Below are 16,437 nucleotides of genomic sequence, written 5' to 3'. Positions count from 1 at the left end.
AAACTATCATCACTGGTTTGATGATAAAAATGAAAACGTTCTGAAACTTAAAAAATAAAAATAAAAAATGGAAGTCTACTTATCTCTTACACAACATCCTTCTTCTGCAGTGAATAAAGCACATTTTCAAGAGTGCTTAAAATGAAATGTCAGGTTGATATAAGAGACAGATGAAAAACGAATGGTGGCAGCAGAAAGCCAAGGTTCTCCAGAATTTGTCCGATACCGCCGACCTTTGGAATTTCTACAATAAACTAAAGGAACTTTTTGGGCCCTCTCGCTGTTTATCAGTTGCAGTGAAAGCCATTGATCACAACACCATCCTTACATACAGTCAAGACATATTAAGATGTTGGAAAGAACACTTAAGCCTACTTTTAAATCGAAGCTCAACTGCTGCTGCAGACTTCCTCCAACATGTGTCACAACATCCCCTCCAACTGTGGATGGCAGTCCAACCAACCTTCCATGAATTCACCAAAGCCCTCAAAGGTATGAAACCAAGAAATTCTCCCGGACCAGATAATATCCCCCTGGAACTTATTCAAAGTGGACGACTATCTTTGAAGAGCAGGATTTTCTCCTTAATACTTGTGATTTGGGAAACACAGAAGGTGCCTGCCAACATGAAAAATGCCACCATAGTAACTATTTTCAGAAAGGTGACTGAGGTATCTGTGGCAATCATCATGGCATTTCCCTACTAGCCATACCAGGAAAAGTTCTGGAAAAGATTTTGTTGAACTGTCTTCAGACTGTCTCTGAAATGGTACTGCCTCAGACTCAATGAGGATGTTATGCCTCAAGAGGTACCACTGACATGATCCTTTGTGCTAGACAAATCCAAGAGAAATGCAGAGAACAACAAATACTGCTTCTTTTAGCATTTTACGACCTGGAAAAGGCCTTTGATTCTGCTCCTAGAGAAGCTATGTGAATGGTATTATGGCGCTTTGCCTGTACTGACCATTTTGTAGGCTTAATCCAGGTTTTTCATCATTGAATGGTTGGACGAGTTCTTCACCTGAACGAATTATCAGAAGAATTCCCTATTACAAATGGGCTTAAGCAAGACTGCATGCTTGCCCCCAAACTTTTCGCCCTGTACTTGGCAGCCATACTTCACGAGACTTCTATTATTGGCCTTGTAGGTGTGGAATTTTAGTTTTGGTATGATGGCGGACTGTTCAACCAAACCAGGCTCCGTTCTCAGAGACTGACTTATAATACTCACATAATGGAGCTTCAGTATGTTGATGACAATGCAACACCTGCCCATATACCTGAGAGTTTCAAACATCCATCAACTGTTTTAAGGAAGCTTATGAACGATTTGGTCTGATCATCAACACCCATAAGACTAAAGTACTTGCAGAGCCGGCACCAGATGGTACAGTCCCTGAACTAAATGTCACCATAGTAGGAACACCTCTTGAACAGGTAGACCAATTCACCTCCCTTGGTAGTATGCTAACTACACGCTGCAACTCAGAAAAGGATGTGGAAAATAGAATACGCTTTGCCCATGCAACTACGGCTGCCACCTCTCCCACGAGTTTTCTTGAATAAGAATCTCAAGATATATACTAAACTAATGGTGTACCGAGCTGTAGTCATAACATTAATTACTGTATGGATGCGAAACCTGGACACTTTACCATCGTGACATAAAGAAACTGGAACACTTCCATCAGCAAAAACTTAGATCCATTATGAACATCAAATGGGATGACTACATAAACAACATGGCAGTTCCTGACAAGGCGCATATGAACAGCACAGAAGCCTTCGTCATCACTCATTGGCTTAGATGGGTTGGTCACATCCAGTGTATGAATGATAGCAGACTGCCTAAACAATTTCTCTACGGTGAGATTGATCATGGCAAAAGGCCTCATGGTGCTCCTTTGAAACATTATAAAGACCAGCTTAAGAAGACTATGCGTCGCCATAAGACCTATCTGTGTCGGTGCGACGTAAACCCCTAGCAAAAAAAGACTATGAATAGTACCAACATAAATGCTAACACCTGGGCAACACCTGCACAAGACCGTGTTCTTTAGTGCAAAGTTACTGCAGAAGGTATCTCACTGCTGCGCAGGCATATCGCAGACACGAAAATGAAACCCATCCAACCACGTCCTTCACCCACCTTTAGATGTGACCTGTGTAGCCGCATGTTTCATGCGAATATTGGCTTGATCAGTCATCAGTGACATCTCCACAGAGCCAACAGACTTTAAGAAGAATTACAGGAGAAAAATATATTCTCAGAAATGAGTAGCTGCCGACGATGACGATGAATAAGATATCCTGAGCCCACCCAGCTTTCATTCCTGTATAGCAAAGTTGATCTGCCATGGAGAACTGCTATTTTAATATACGATCATTGCTCCTGCTTGTTGATTTCCATTTTGTGACGCTCTCAGTCACATACTGAATTTGGGAGCATGCTTAGACTCGCACTGTTGTTTACATACACCAATACACCATCTAGTGGCATCATACTCAAGTACATACCGTACGTTTCCACATGCGTATCTTAGATTTTCCGCGTTGTCTCCTGTTCGTGAGGGGGGGGGGGGAAAGTTGCCATGACTTATGACTCGACCCTCGTAACCCTCCATTTCATTAGGGTTCGATTCCCTATTGAATCCTTTATAAAGAGCCCCTGCTGGTGTAGAAGTACTTAATATTATTAGGATATTTAATTCCCTAGTGAACGCTTCTGTCGGTTCGCTGTCTTCAAATCCTTCCGAGTTTATCGGTTTTCATTTGTTTAATTGTTTTGTGTCACATTGTGGCAAATTGGGGAATATATGAGGGACAGCGCCAATTTTCAGTTTCTGACTACCTCTAGGAATTTCTACCTGTTCGCCTTGTATTACAAATGAACCTGATTTAACAATAAATTCATCAGATAAATGTAATCATACTCATAAAACTTACCAGAAAGCTTTATGTCTTTTCTGGAAATCGCCTTTTCCCATTTTAAAAATTCTGCTTCATTTTTAGGTGGTTTGAAGAAGTGTTCACCTTTCGCAGTTTTATACAGCCTGGAACGAAGCAAGTGGGCATTTTTCGCTCCCCGGTATGTTTGTTTTATAAACTCAACACTATATTTTCACTAAATAAACGAATACCATCACCAAATCACACGCTCTTCACTTTCCTTTAAAAATAATGCAAGACACTTAAGTTTTTGCCTTCACAGAACAACACTACTGAACATAACTACGACTACAGATACCAACCCTCAGATAGTAACGGTACTGCCCCTAGCGGACGATTCATCGCAGTCCCTATACTAGCCAACAGGGAACAACTTAAGAGGTCACACTTCCTCTTCCACTCGTTATGCTATGAACAAAAATGGTGAAAGATTATCCTTTGAACCAAGGACTCATTCTAGCATCAATTCTTGCTACAACCTTATAATCCTTAATCTAAAGAATAATTTATCCTTAATTTCAACTCTCTGTATGCATATTACTTGTAAGTATTGTAAATATATTACTTACTTTATTCTGCAAGAAGGCAGGAAACCCACGCCCGTAGTAGGCCACTCTGAAGTATTCAGGCTCAGGTCGTATTTGTTTCATGATCTTATCATAAAAATGTGACATGCGGTTATGCAGAGAACTAAGTTGATGGTAGTCAAATGTCTCTTCTTCATACTGCTTCACCAACTCCTTACATACACTCAAGGCACACTCCCAAATCTGCAAAAAGGACAACACAATGAAGTACTTCACATGATTGGAAAAGGAAATTGATTAACAAAAAAAAAAAAGAATATGCTAACCTTGCCCTTGTCAAAATAGTCAATGATGTCATAGTAGAGAGCTTCCTTGAGTTCACGATGTGTCTGACAGTTCGGATGACGTCGACTTTTGAGTAGGGGCGGGAGTGTGTCTGGAGACCAGTTGAGCAGTTTGCTGTGTAGTTTGAGTGTGTAGGCAGCTTCTGTGTAGTTGTCACACTCCAGATGCAGATCACACAGTTTGTTCACATACCTGATGTACATCTCCTTACGGTTAATCTCACTGTAGAAGTCCTACAATATAAAGTAAAATGTATTTTTAATATTACAAGGAAAGGAGGACTTGTGTACCAGTACAGTGTGAACAAGTATCAAGCCACAACGATTAAGAGTCGAGTAGTTTATAAGACAAAGGGCTGCCTAGCCAAAGTGGTAAAAGCATGCTTGGTTTGCTAGGAAGAATGTGGATTTAATTCCATGCCAAAAAGTTGAAAAGTTTAGAAACACTTTTGGAGAGGCTCACAGTCCTCAGGGTCGCTCAGGCTACACAAAAATTGAGTACCAGGTTAATTCCCAGTGGGCAAAAGCATCTGGACACAGTGCTAACCACTCTATCCCACTTAGTGAAAAGGTTATGGATAGTGAAAGCCTCTATCTTCCACTCCTCCAAGGCATTATGGCCTGTACAGAGATGGCTTTGCTAGTTTATAAGAGAACCAACTGTCTGGAAAACAGTGATGCAGTCTATACAATCATCCTTTTAAGAAGTGTATACAGTAGAACCCCGTTTATCCTAAATAAAGGGGGCGGAGCCACTTCGGTTGACGCGGATTTTCGGATGACACATGGTAAATATTTTCGGAAGTTACATGTTAAAATAAAATGCATAAACTCTGTTAAGCAAAGGTGCATACTGCATATTAACATTAAAATGTCACTCATTATATAAAAATCAGTGATTTTCTGCTGAATTTTCTTGGTGCAGTACTGTCGTGCAGCTATGTCACGCCACCATTTGATCAACAATACATCAGCTGGTGTAGGTTCATCGCTTTGTTCAACAAAGCGCTAAGCAATCTGAAATAATGAAGCATTTTTTGTTACTTCTGAACTGAATACTGTATACAGTAATTAAAGCGTGTGGTACTGTATTTTAATAACAATTCGAAATCAATCTTATCTCCAATGCATTAAATTCATCAATCTAATGTAACTCGACTCTCAGAACTGCTATTGTCAAGGTCGGAGTCGTCTGCATAATCTTCATGAATAATAATAATAATAATAATAATAATAATAATAATAATAATAATAATAATAATAATAATAATAATAATAATAATAATAATAATAAAGTAATAGTAATTCCTGCTTGTTCAAGACAAAATGTATCATGGAACGAACTAGAGGGTAAGAAACTGTTTTGTTTTATGCTACACGTGCATTCTGACATAAGTCATAATATAAAAATAGGGTTTGCCTAGTAGCTCTCAAACAAAATATTAAAATACAATTTTGCCAGAGCATTTTGGTTAAGCTGGTTTCCGGTTAAGCGGGGTTCTACTGTATGTATGTATATATATATATATATATATATATATATATATAGGTCCATATTTAAAAAAAGAAAACTGAAGAGAAATTTGGAAGTGGTCATAAATTAATAAAGGATATAAAAACCATGCCATTTTATCTAATTGGAAGATAATTTAGTAAATTTTTTTATTGATATTGACAGTCTTGTGAAAAAATATAATACAAAAGTAATGGAATGTAGTTGAGTGAAGGACTAAAGTTAAAAACTTCATGATTGTTCCGTATTGAATAGATAAATATACAATATTAAATAGAAGGAAGGATCCACCTTTCAATACTCTGTTGTTAAGTTGAACCAAATAGAAGTTACAACCTGTTCATTTGGGACTGGTTTCAACACATTTGAAGTGTCATCATCAGCCAATTAGCAAAGCAGTGCAAACATTTTTGACTTATAAGGTTTCCTGTAGCAATCCTCGCCAGTTTATTTACATATATTTCTTATGAGACAATGCTTGGAAATTAGAAAATGAGGCGGCCTGGAATGCTGTTATTATTGGCAGATGATGACACTTCAAATGTGTTGAAACCGGTCCCAAATGAACAGGTTGTAACTTCTATTTGGTTCAACTTAACAACGGAGTATTGAAAGGTGGATCCTTCCTTCTATTTAATATTGCATATGAAGGACTAAAGCTGAAGTTTCACCCTTTGTAGCCCAAATTATTTCAAGTATTGGGAAAATCTACACTTCTATGAAAATTGACTAACGTTTGCTTCTTGAACAGGGTGCTGCTATAAATATTTAGTGTTTATAAACTTTCTAATGTTTAAATATCTATGATGCAATGCAGCATCACATTAGTCCTTCAGTTCATTTTATCATATTAGTTCTTCTGTTCTGTAAAATAAGAATGTACATTTAAATCCTTAAATTGAAATGTTCCATTGATAAGAGCTATCCTTAGTTAAGAGATAACACGTGGAGGCAAAGAGAATTATGTACTACGATAGAAGAAATAAGACAGAAGTTATGAAAATACATTAAATGAGACAAAAAAGGAGAGGCTAAAAAAAAAAAATTTGTTCATTAGCTACTTCATACAAATGACATAAACAAGATTTGGGTAGTTAGTTCAGTTCAGATTAATTCCATATTTAAACAGAATATTTTTTCCTCCATTCTAAGAAAATCTGAAGTCAAAATCAATGTTATTTATGTCTATATACAACAAATTGTGAGGTTTTCAGAGTAGCATCTCTTTTATATCCTCTCAGCCCTGAAAATATTAAATAAGTTTAAATAATTTGGATTGTTCACAGGCTCAGATGTTCCAACATTACCATATAACATCACCAGATAAATTACCGTAGCATCACATGGTTTCATAAATAATTATGAATGAAGTAAATCATTCAGAAATATCATGATTTTGAATAATGATTTCACTAAGCAGGAAAAGATTGAACAAGTTATAGTAAACTGCTATATTTAACTAAGGACAGTGTGCCAGATGATCAAGTGAGGAATAATGTCTTGGAAGTTCTGAAAAAATGAACAGAAACTGGTTTCATCAAAATGGAAGTAGGTTATATGACAAGTTCGGCAGGCTATGTTCAAATTACACATTTTGCCCAAAACTCCATGATATTTACAAATAAATAAAAAGAACAGGGCAGACTCACCAAGAGATTAACAGTGCAGCTCATTCTGTTCTCCTTATTCTCATCAGTTATGATTGAGCGATACTCTAACAATCGCTCCATCAGTCGAGTCACTGTCTTTACAAACTTCACACCCTGGAATATAACAAGTAGAACAGAGACATTAATTTAAATCACATTTTGAAAAGCAAGCTAGAGTGAACTTATACATGAATGTTGATATAGTGATCATAGCTATGGAGCGTATAGTTTTACACTGCATCTATCCAATTCACATATGTCACCTTACTTCAAAACATTTTTCACCAAATGTTTGAAGAGAGCATAAAAACATTTTTACCTGCATCATACTTTTCCTTAACAATGTTCTTCATACATTGTATGAGGATGTATTTTCAAAATTACTGATTTTGTTAGCCATAAACTTGTATAATAATAATTTTTGACTTATAAGGTTTCCTGTAGCAATCCTTGCCAGTTTATTTACACATATTTCTTATGAGTCTGCTTGGAAATTAGAAAATGAGGCAACCTGGAATGCTGTTATTATTGAAGAACATACCACAAAGAACGTGTCTTTACACTTGCCAAGTTGTCATAAAAGGAATGTTAATCCTACGGAATTACTGTCTTCAAGTGCCAAAGATTCTAATATTTGTTTTTTATTTTCAGAGCAGCACTTTATAGAGCTTTCTTCTCTTCATTTGGACAACTGAGCATATTCTTTGTATTTGTTACTCTTAATCCTTTCCATTCTCCTGGAAAGGACATCTCATGATTAATCAGTTTTTAAGAGTTACATAGATGCAGCACTTTATTGAAAAACACATAACAGATTAAACAACTACCCTGAAAATTCAGTTCTGACTTGAACAGTTTCCTTTGGTTTGTACATAATACATTCTATACTGTTCACTCATTGGTCTCTTACCTTTACACCTGGTCAAAGAGAAGCAATAGGAGTGCACAATAATCCTTAAAAAATGAATGGGTGATATATTTACGTCACATTATATGGTTTAGAATGCAGTCTTGCTGTTCTGAATACTGCGGTATACTCTGCTGGTCCCTCTGCCTCTCTATATACGATTGTTGTTCTACAGAATGTATGAAATCACACTCCATCAGTGTGTGACCTGTCATAAGGTATTTCTGAATAATTGCAATGTTCTATTGTTGAATCAGATTCAGCAGTTTATTTCTTAGAAATAAACAGTATTTTAGTAGGTTTGAAAAAAATAAAACAAACAAAGTTCAACAATGCCTACTCAACACAGACTCTTGTACTTCTTCTCGAAGACTGTGTCCATACAATTAAGTAATTTGTCAAGGTCATCTGCAGACTCAGATAAAACAACAATATCATCGGAAAATCTCAGAATATTTATTTCCTCTCCTTGGACTTACAAGTTCCTAGGTAAGAATATCCAGCTATCTGGTCCCAAACCTAGCCTATGAGTCATTCTTCTTGTATTTTTTAGCAATCTGTAAGCGCTAGATTAAGGGGTTTAATTATCTGGAAGCACAGAGCCATAACACACAACCTTACTTTTGTGAAAATAAGCGCTAGATTAAGGGGTTTAATTATCTGGAAGCACAGAGCCATAACACACAACCTTACTTTTGTGAAAATCTGGACTTATGAGATGTTAGAAGTAAGGCGGTGGACATTGAAGGTCAACGAACGAGTTTATTGCGCCACTGTATGCCCCTTCCGCCCTTGCATTTTTCATGCACATATCTTACAATTCCATCTTCGACTTCTTTAAAGCGTCCTTGTTGCGGACCACTGAATGCATTTTTTGCACAGTAGGCTACACATTTCTTTAGCTATCTTTGTCTTCACGCCGACGCCAAATAGTTAGGCCTATACCATATTTTTTTGCGGCTGCACAATTATTCTACATTTCCGAGTGTTTAATAACCCTTAACTTAAAATTGGCATCATAATAGCGACGAGAACCCGTTGAAAATATCCCGGCAATACCTGTTCCACGTATCTTTACGACTATCCATCACTTAATTTTACTGAGAGTCAGGTACAGCAGACGCGTTATACGTAACTCTGCCACTGAGTAGCCATGGCCTTTCTAAGGATTCGAAGGCTTGCATGTTTTGATGCCATTCTGCAGATTTGAGAAACGTTTTTTTGTAGAGGCTAACAGAATGTCATTCTATCTTCACTATTTACTGAGATCCAGTCATGTTACACACAGGCACTGAACAACCGGTTGTCACGGCTAGCGATGTATTGTGACCGTAAGTAGGTCACAGCTGACTGTGTATGTGTTGGTGTGCGGCCCGAGTTCACTTGTTGGCGAGGGAGCGCGTGCGGCCTTGACTCGGTGACAGAGAACTGGTTTCTGACGTGAAGAGGGTGACAGTACGGCCGATGAAAAAAATAAAAATAAAGGTGGACGAGAGATAAAAAGCAACTAGCGCGTGTCACCTGTAATTACATGGAACAAAATGAATGAAATATTTATAATATCTTGGTGGCATAACATGTATAACTATGGAATGCTCATGGATCATATTATAATAAACTGGATTAGTAATTGCACGTATAGATTATATAAATTAAAAACTAAAATTTTTGAATTTATTTTCACGACATTTGGCTAAAATGATGATAAAAATGATATAATCATACCGCAGAAGAATTCAGTACTTAAGTTGACGTCACTTCCGTTCATGAGCGCCGGACACGATATTTAAGTCAAGTCATACGAGTACATACACACACACACACACACACACACACACACACACACACACACACACACACACACACACACACACACACACACACACAGGCTGACCTGTTCCTGGACTATTATCATCAGTTACTTCGGAGATCTTGCCAGCGGATTTTCAATGCAGAACACCTTGGAATACTATCATCAGGGATAGTGGCTTCGTTCCTGTGCTCTACACTTCCTATGATTATGTTAACCTACGACTTGGAATAGTGCTGTGATCAGACGTCGAATGTGCAGATATTAATTCCTAATGTACGTGTTATTTCCAACATACAATTACGTGTGTGTTTAGAATTTACTGTAACACGCTTTGTGTAAGTTTCAGCAATTTCACGAGTGAACGTGAAGGAGGACCTCTACGTAATCATCTCCAGGAAAAGATGGAATTTCGTGCTATGGACTACAAGTGTGTCACCATGAAGTTTTAAACCATCGACCACCGTCAGCGGCGGTGGGATGCAGAGTCTTTCACCCTAGAATGGCAGATTGAGGATCCAGACTTCCTGATGTGAAGACATCTCCTAAGTTAAGTCGATTACGTCTTATTTATATCTGTTCTATGCAGCTTTATTCTATTCTTTCTTTCTTCTTAGATTTGTCCTTCATTATCTAGTAATTTATTTTCTAGAAATTTTTCTGGTTGTCTCTTCCGATGGGATATGTTGTAAAATTAGCACACATGGCTGATTAATGACCACGTGGCAATGAGTTTGACAGCGAGGGTTCTGATAGAGTTATCCATGTGTTATCGAAACCATCCTTGCTTATGGTGTGAATTTCGTTACGAATGTGAGCTAATCTATGTCTGGCGAATTCGATAAGATAATATTTTGATAATATTTTTGACATTTTCATGGAAATAGGACTTCTACTTGTACCTCACATTTGAGATAACTTGTCATCGGGATATTAATTCTGAATTACATGTATGAATTTAATTAGAGTACGTGCATTGTAGCATGTGATAATTCATTGGATCAGTTAATCATCAAGACGCATTTAAGGAGAATATTACGTATTTTTAGGACGATGATGGGTCCTTATGTTTCGCGACTACACATGTGTGATATTGGGATACGACAAGTTAGAGTCGTCATTGTGATGCACTGTACGTGTAAATTAGGTGGAATAGTTGCGTATGATATGAATCTTCGTGAAACTGAGTTTTTCACACATTAATGTTGTAATACTGTTGTGCCTGAGGCTGATCAGGCTGTAATGAAAATATGGAATCTTCGAGACGTTATGCAGTGTAGTTGAGATGATAGTGTCTTCAGATGATAAAACTAAAGTCCACGTTACTCGATGTACTCCGAAATTTGTGATAATATTCCAATCGTGTTTAGGAAATGTAATAATTTCGAATTAAGGTATGGGTTGATGTTCATGAAGACCTTAGGTCTGGAGAACAGATCTTCAATTAAATATTTTAATAATATTCGGTTCGTAACCAGGCATGCTCATTCTTCAAAGTAGTATTACGCACTCATGTGGAACATATTGGAATGTGTTAACAGGAGAGTGATAAGATTGATCGACACTCAACGATGTGTAAATATTGTATATATTTTCTTCTTGATAATTTCAGTAGTTAGTAGTAGATGTAGTGATTTTCTAGTTGTAAGATAATTATTTTCTATGTGTTTTGATGTGCTGATGTGTGACACTTTGACAGTATTGATGGATTGTGGATGGGATTTCCACACTGATGATATTTCTCCATTTATTAATTTTCGCAAGCTTCTAAGGCGTGTTATTTTGTTCAGTTAATAACCAAATCGTCATAAGTTCTGTATTACTTCTCATGAAAAGAGATGTGAGACGACATGAACAGATATATCCGACGTCTCGGATTAACTTAGAAAAATAAAGGCAAATTCAACTTTTCATATTTTTTTTTTATGTTAACCAAAATTTTGATAAAACGAATTTCAATCTTATAATGCCATAAAAGTAAAACTAATGAATCTTGGATATTTCTTTTATACACGTTATTAAAATTAATACATTTTTCCAGATTGTTCGAGGAATGTTTGGTCAAGACCTCATTTTTTTTAAATAACAAATTTCAATTCGACTTTATATTACTAATTTAATAATATTAAATCGAAGAGAAGAATACACTAATGTAAAATACTCTGTTAGAATGGTAGGGAAAACAACTTACGTGTACCATCCCATTTCACAATTAAGTATTTAATTTATTTTCCACCTAGTCGATACAATGATTGCTTAAGGCAATTTTTAATGGTCAAAAGTGGTACATGTTTCGTATATTATCAACATCTTCAGCCACATAACACTGTTTAGATGAAATTTTATATATTTTTCATCTAAACAGTGTTATGTGGCTGAAGATGTTGATAATATACGAAACATGTACCACTTTTGACCATTAAAAATTGCCTTAAGCAATCATTGTATCGACTAGGTGGAAAATAAATTAAATACTTAATTGTGAATCTATTGAAGTGCGATACGGACCATGAAGCTGATTTTATGTAATACCATCCCATTTGTTTGCATTTGATTTTGTTACAAAAGAGCCACAGTAAATTACGTAAAGTAGTGATCATGTCCATTATCACAGACTGCAGGATGGCTAATATCTCATTTTATTCAATAAAAGTGTCATATTTGTTCTACATTTTGAACATGCTTATTTTTCGAACCCTATGTTAATCCTGCCACATTCATTTATTTTTATAAGCCTACAGCCATCGAACTGAGCACCCCTGGGGTGTCTCGTGTTCGCTGACTGACTCGTCGGGGACAGTATAATAAAGAGGCGGTCATTTATTGTCAAACGAATTTTGTGTGCGTGCGCGTGCGGGGGTGAAAAGGAGTGTGGTTAGCGTGAGAGTTGCCAGTGGTATTCTTTACTGTTACGCCGCGAATGCAAGATGACTCGATTTTTCGCATGAGATTCTGAGGAAAAAATGTCTTGGGTTCGGAGAAATACGGTTTCACTCCAGAGTTTTCTTTTTCAAATAGCGTCACCTAACCTAACCGTATATGTGTCGTGAAAACATTTGAAACGCATGTAGAGAAATGAGTTACCTACGCTAAAAATTTACATGTGAATAGCCTTTCCGAAATTTAACTAGACGCGAGAAAATATGAACTATCCTCTGAAATCAGTGATGTACTCTGCCATATCTTGAGGTGTATGACATTCTTACCTAATTCTGGTAGGTATATAACATTAACAAGGTATATAACTTCACCCATTATTTTTAATTAGTTAACAACTGCTATCGGCCATGTTATTTACGCATTTATTACGAAAACTTGTTATCTTCTTTCATTTAGGATTTTCTTTAGAGAACAGCAGTCGCTGGATATTACTAATCGACTCCAACAGTCGACGAGAGAGCTCTCAAATGCACATAGCGAGAAAACTATACCGTACCGGTACCAAAGATGATAAATCACATTTTGTGGCGAACGTTTCAGTTTCCTTATTCAAACTGCGTCACCTATCCTAACTTAACTGTACTATACATATGATGAAAACATACTTCAAGCGTCAGTAGAGAAATGATAACCTTCTCGCTATAAATTTAAATTATAATAACCTCTCCGTAATTTAACCAGATGCGAGAAAATGTAAACTAATTATGCAATATGCCATATCTCGAGGTGTATCCCATTTTCACTTAATTGCAGTATTTAGCATTAAAATTAAACGATCGTTTAGTCAGCCTTTATTTTTAAAAAGTTAAGAAATTTTATCGGACACATTATTTACGCATTTATTATGAAAATATGTTCTCTTTCATTTCAAATTTTCTTTACAGAACAGTAGTCAAAGGGTATTACTAATAGATAGCTGCCTCTGTGGATCAGTGGTAGAGTGTCGGCCTCCGGATCCCAAGCACAGGTAGTCGGATTTTTGAAGGGCGAAGAAAAGTCCATTCGACACTCCATGTCGTATGATGTCGGCATGTAAAAGATCTCTGGTGACACATTTGGTGTTTACCCGACAAAATTAATCAAATCTCAGCCATAGACGCCCAAGAGAGTTTTGGTTTACTCGGTCTGCCATCTAGTGGGCCTAGAGTACAACGGAACGTCGAAATTGACGAGCAGACAGCCAGATGGTGTCAACTTGAAATGTCTGCACACGGTAGCTGAGGCCATACGATTATTATTATTATTACTAACAGATCCGACATCGCCTTCGTATGTCAACGAAAGAACTCGTTAGTGGACACAGCGAAGAAATTATACCGAAGATAATCAAATGCAAGATAATCGCTGGGGTGCACAAATATCGGTAACGGTAAAAATCGCGCAGGCTTATTAGCTCGTAATAACGGATGCATCACTGTAACCGAAGGATGAAACACAGTTTAATATAGGAATTTTGAAGGAACAGCACAACACTGTCGGTATAACAAGGTTCTCGTTATATGCCGTACTCGCTATATCAGACTTCTACTGTATTGAAATACAAAGCCCTCCTCAAGGGCACAGTGCAGACGAATGGATCTGGCCCATAATCTTCACATAAAGGAACCAACTTTCAGTGGTTACACTCACGTTAAGTAATGTGGTGTTCGAGTGACTGTTCGATCGCCAAATCTTTGATACCGGGCGAGTTGGCCGTGCGCGTAGAGGCGCGCGGCTGTGAGCTTGCATCCGGGAGATAGTAGGTTCGAATCCCACTATCGGCAGCCCTGAAAATGGTTTTCCGTGGTTTCCCATTTTCACAACTAATAATCACACCACCACACAGAATCACATACTTTTGATGTTATATTTAATTCCATCACGACATCCCCAGCATTTTCCTGGTGTGAAAATGGGAAAGTATGGAAAACCATCTTCAGGGCTGCTGACAGTAGGGTTCAAACCCACTATCTCTGAAATGCAAGCTCACAGATGCATGCCCCTAACCACACGACCAACTCGCTCGGTGTCATGACATTTCAAATCACTTTATTTCTTCTAAAATACACGATGGTCTACACTGAGGCTCCACAAGAAAGGCAACTACATTAAAAATAGATTGTGTAGCTGGCGTATTCCAAAACCTGCATCATTTAATTCATAGATAACTGAGTTGATTCCCATACAGTTTAGCTGGGGTGAACAAAATAAAACATAACATTTACTTCCAGAAAAGAGATTTGTTACATTTAACAATGACTGTCTAACCATAATCCAACTGTTTCAATGGCCAGTTATCAGTTTGTATGCGGTGACTGTCAAGCACAAGTGGAAACACTTGCTCTAATGAGAGCACTCAGCTCAGCAAGCTATGCATAATGTTGGTCTACGCATGCACTGCTAGTATGCTAGTTATAACAAAGTGGGAGGTATGCACTTGGTCTATAATGTCTACCGGTCACTGTACTAATTCTTTTTACATACATAAGTGAATACTAGTTAGTGACAAGTAAGGAAAACAGGAGTTACAAAGCACAGTTGAAATTAACAGCGGTCACATTAGAAAAAAAATAACAACAATCATGCTGCAGTACGTGAGATTTGTGTAGTGCCAACACATGTATGCTACTGGTATAAATAAGGAGGACAGTAGTAGTGTGTCAAGAAGAGAATCTATCATTTTGGGGACCAAAATCAGGCCAGTATGCAGAAATCAAAAAAAGAACTGTTAAAATATGTAAATGGGTTAAGAAAAGACATCTATTCAGTTTCATAGAAAATACTACAGTTGAAGGTGCTGGAGATTCAGAGAAAAGCAATATAGGAATCTCACAATTTAAAGCAAGCAGAGAAGTGGCCATGTAGATTCGTGAAGAAGAACAAGGAACAAGAGGAGAGCCTCTGTATTCCAGGGATTGCCGAAGAACCATACCGGAAAAGAATTCCACGAGAATGTTTTACATTCAAAATTATATATGGATAATTTTCCCTCCCACCTTTTTTTGAGGTTAAAAATTATTAAGAACATAAAAAGCAGAAAAATTATGTGAGTAAATAGAGTATTAAGCTCTGTAGTATTACCAACTGTCACTGGCAATAATTAGCAAAGAGACTGGTACATGTTATAGAATAAGTGCACATCTCTCACTTGGTAACTACTGACAAGCTAGCAATGCATGTATACACCAACACTATGCATAGCTTGCAGAGCCGAGCAGTCTTGTTACTCGTTATCCAATCAAGCTGACACAAAAAGGGTCAGTTCAATTTCAATCAAACTTGAAAATACTGTAATATGATGGATTATGTCACATTTTAATTTATTTACTTTCATAATTTCCCCTCCCCCCTCCAAAATTCAGTGGGCAAAACTAAAGGGGGGTGAGGGGTGGGGGTGGGGGGTTCAGTAGAACCTCGATAATTCGAAATCGGTTTATTCAAAATCTCGCCTAATTCGAATAAGTTCTTGTTCCTGGAAATGTAAGGTATGGTTTTGCACGTTATTTAAATTGTTTAATTCGAAATACGGATAATTAGTAATTCGACTGTCGGTCCCATTATCGAAATTCAGACCTTTAATTCAAAACTGCCTTTACATTGAAATAAAATAGTCTTTTACAGAGTAATTTAAATTCCAAATTTCTCTGCATCATGAAAGAACGTGTCTTCTGGAACATTCAGGGATAGCTTTCCGCACCTTCACTTACTTCCGTGTGTCTACAGCGTGCTTCATATGTGCTAAGTTTGAGTGAAATCGTAATTCTGTATTCAGCGTTTTAAAGAACACCACAATATCACATAGCAGGCAGTGTGCAG

General features: G+C 37.2%; 1 protein-coding gene across 1 annotated transcript in view; it reads right to left on the bottom strand.

The window, feature by feature from the left end:
- mbc (myoblast city) overlaps positions 1 to 16,437 on the bottom strand; it is a 413,292-nt gene that overhangs the window by 153,990 nt on the left and 242,865 nt on the right. Inside the window, exons 23-25 of the mRNA XM_068228569.1 lie at positions 6,986 to 7,099; positions 3,806 to 4,057; positions 3,522 to 3,722 (exon numbers count right to left, since the gene is read on the bottom strand). Of these exons, the coding sequence (XP_068084670.1) occupies positions 3,522 to 3,722; positions 3,806 to 4,057; positions 6,986 to 7,099 (567 nt within the window). The remainder of the gene's footprint in view (positions 1 to 3,521; positions 3,723 to 3,805; positions 4,058 to 6,985; positions 7,100 to 16,437) is intronic.

Source organism: Anabrus simplex, chromosome 7 (assembly GCF_040414725.1).
Source record: "Anabrus simplex isolate iqAnaSimp1 chromosome 7, ASM4041472v1, whole genome shotgun sequence".
Lineage (NCBI taxonomy): Eukaryota > Metazoa > Arthropoda > Insecta > Orthoptera > Tettigoniidae > Anabrus > Anabrus simplex.
Note: the sequence above shows the minus strand (reverse complement) of the source record. Positions and strands in the feature narration are given on the sequence as shown.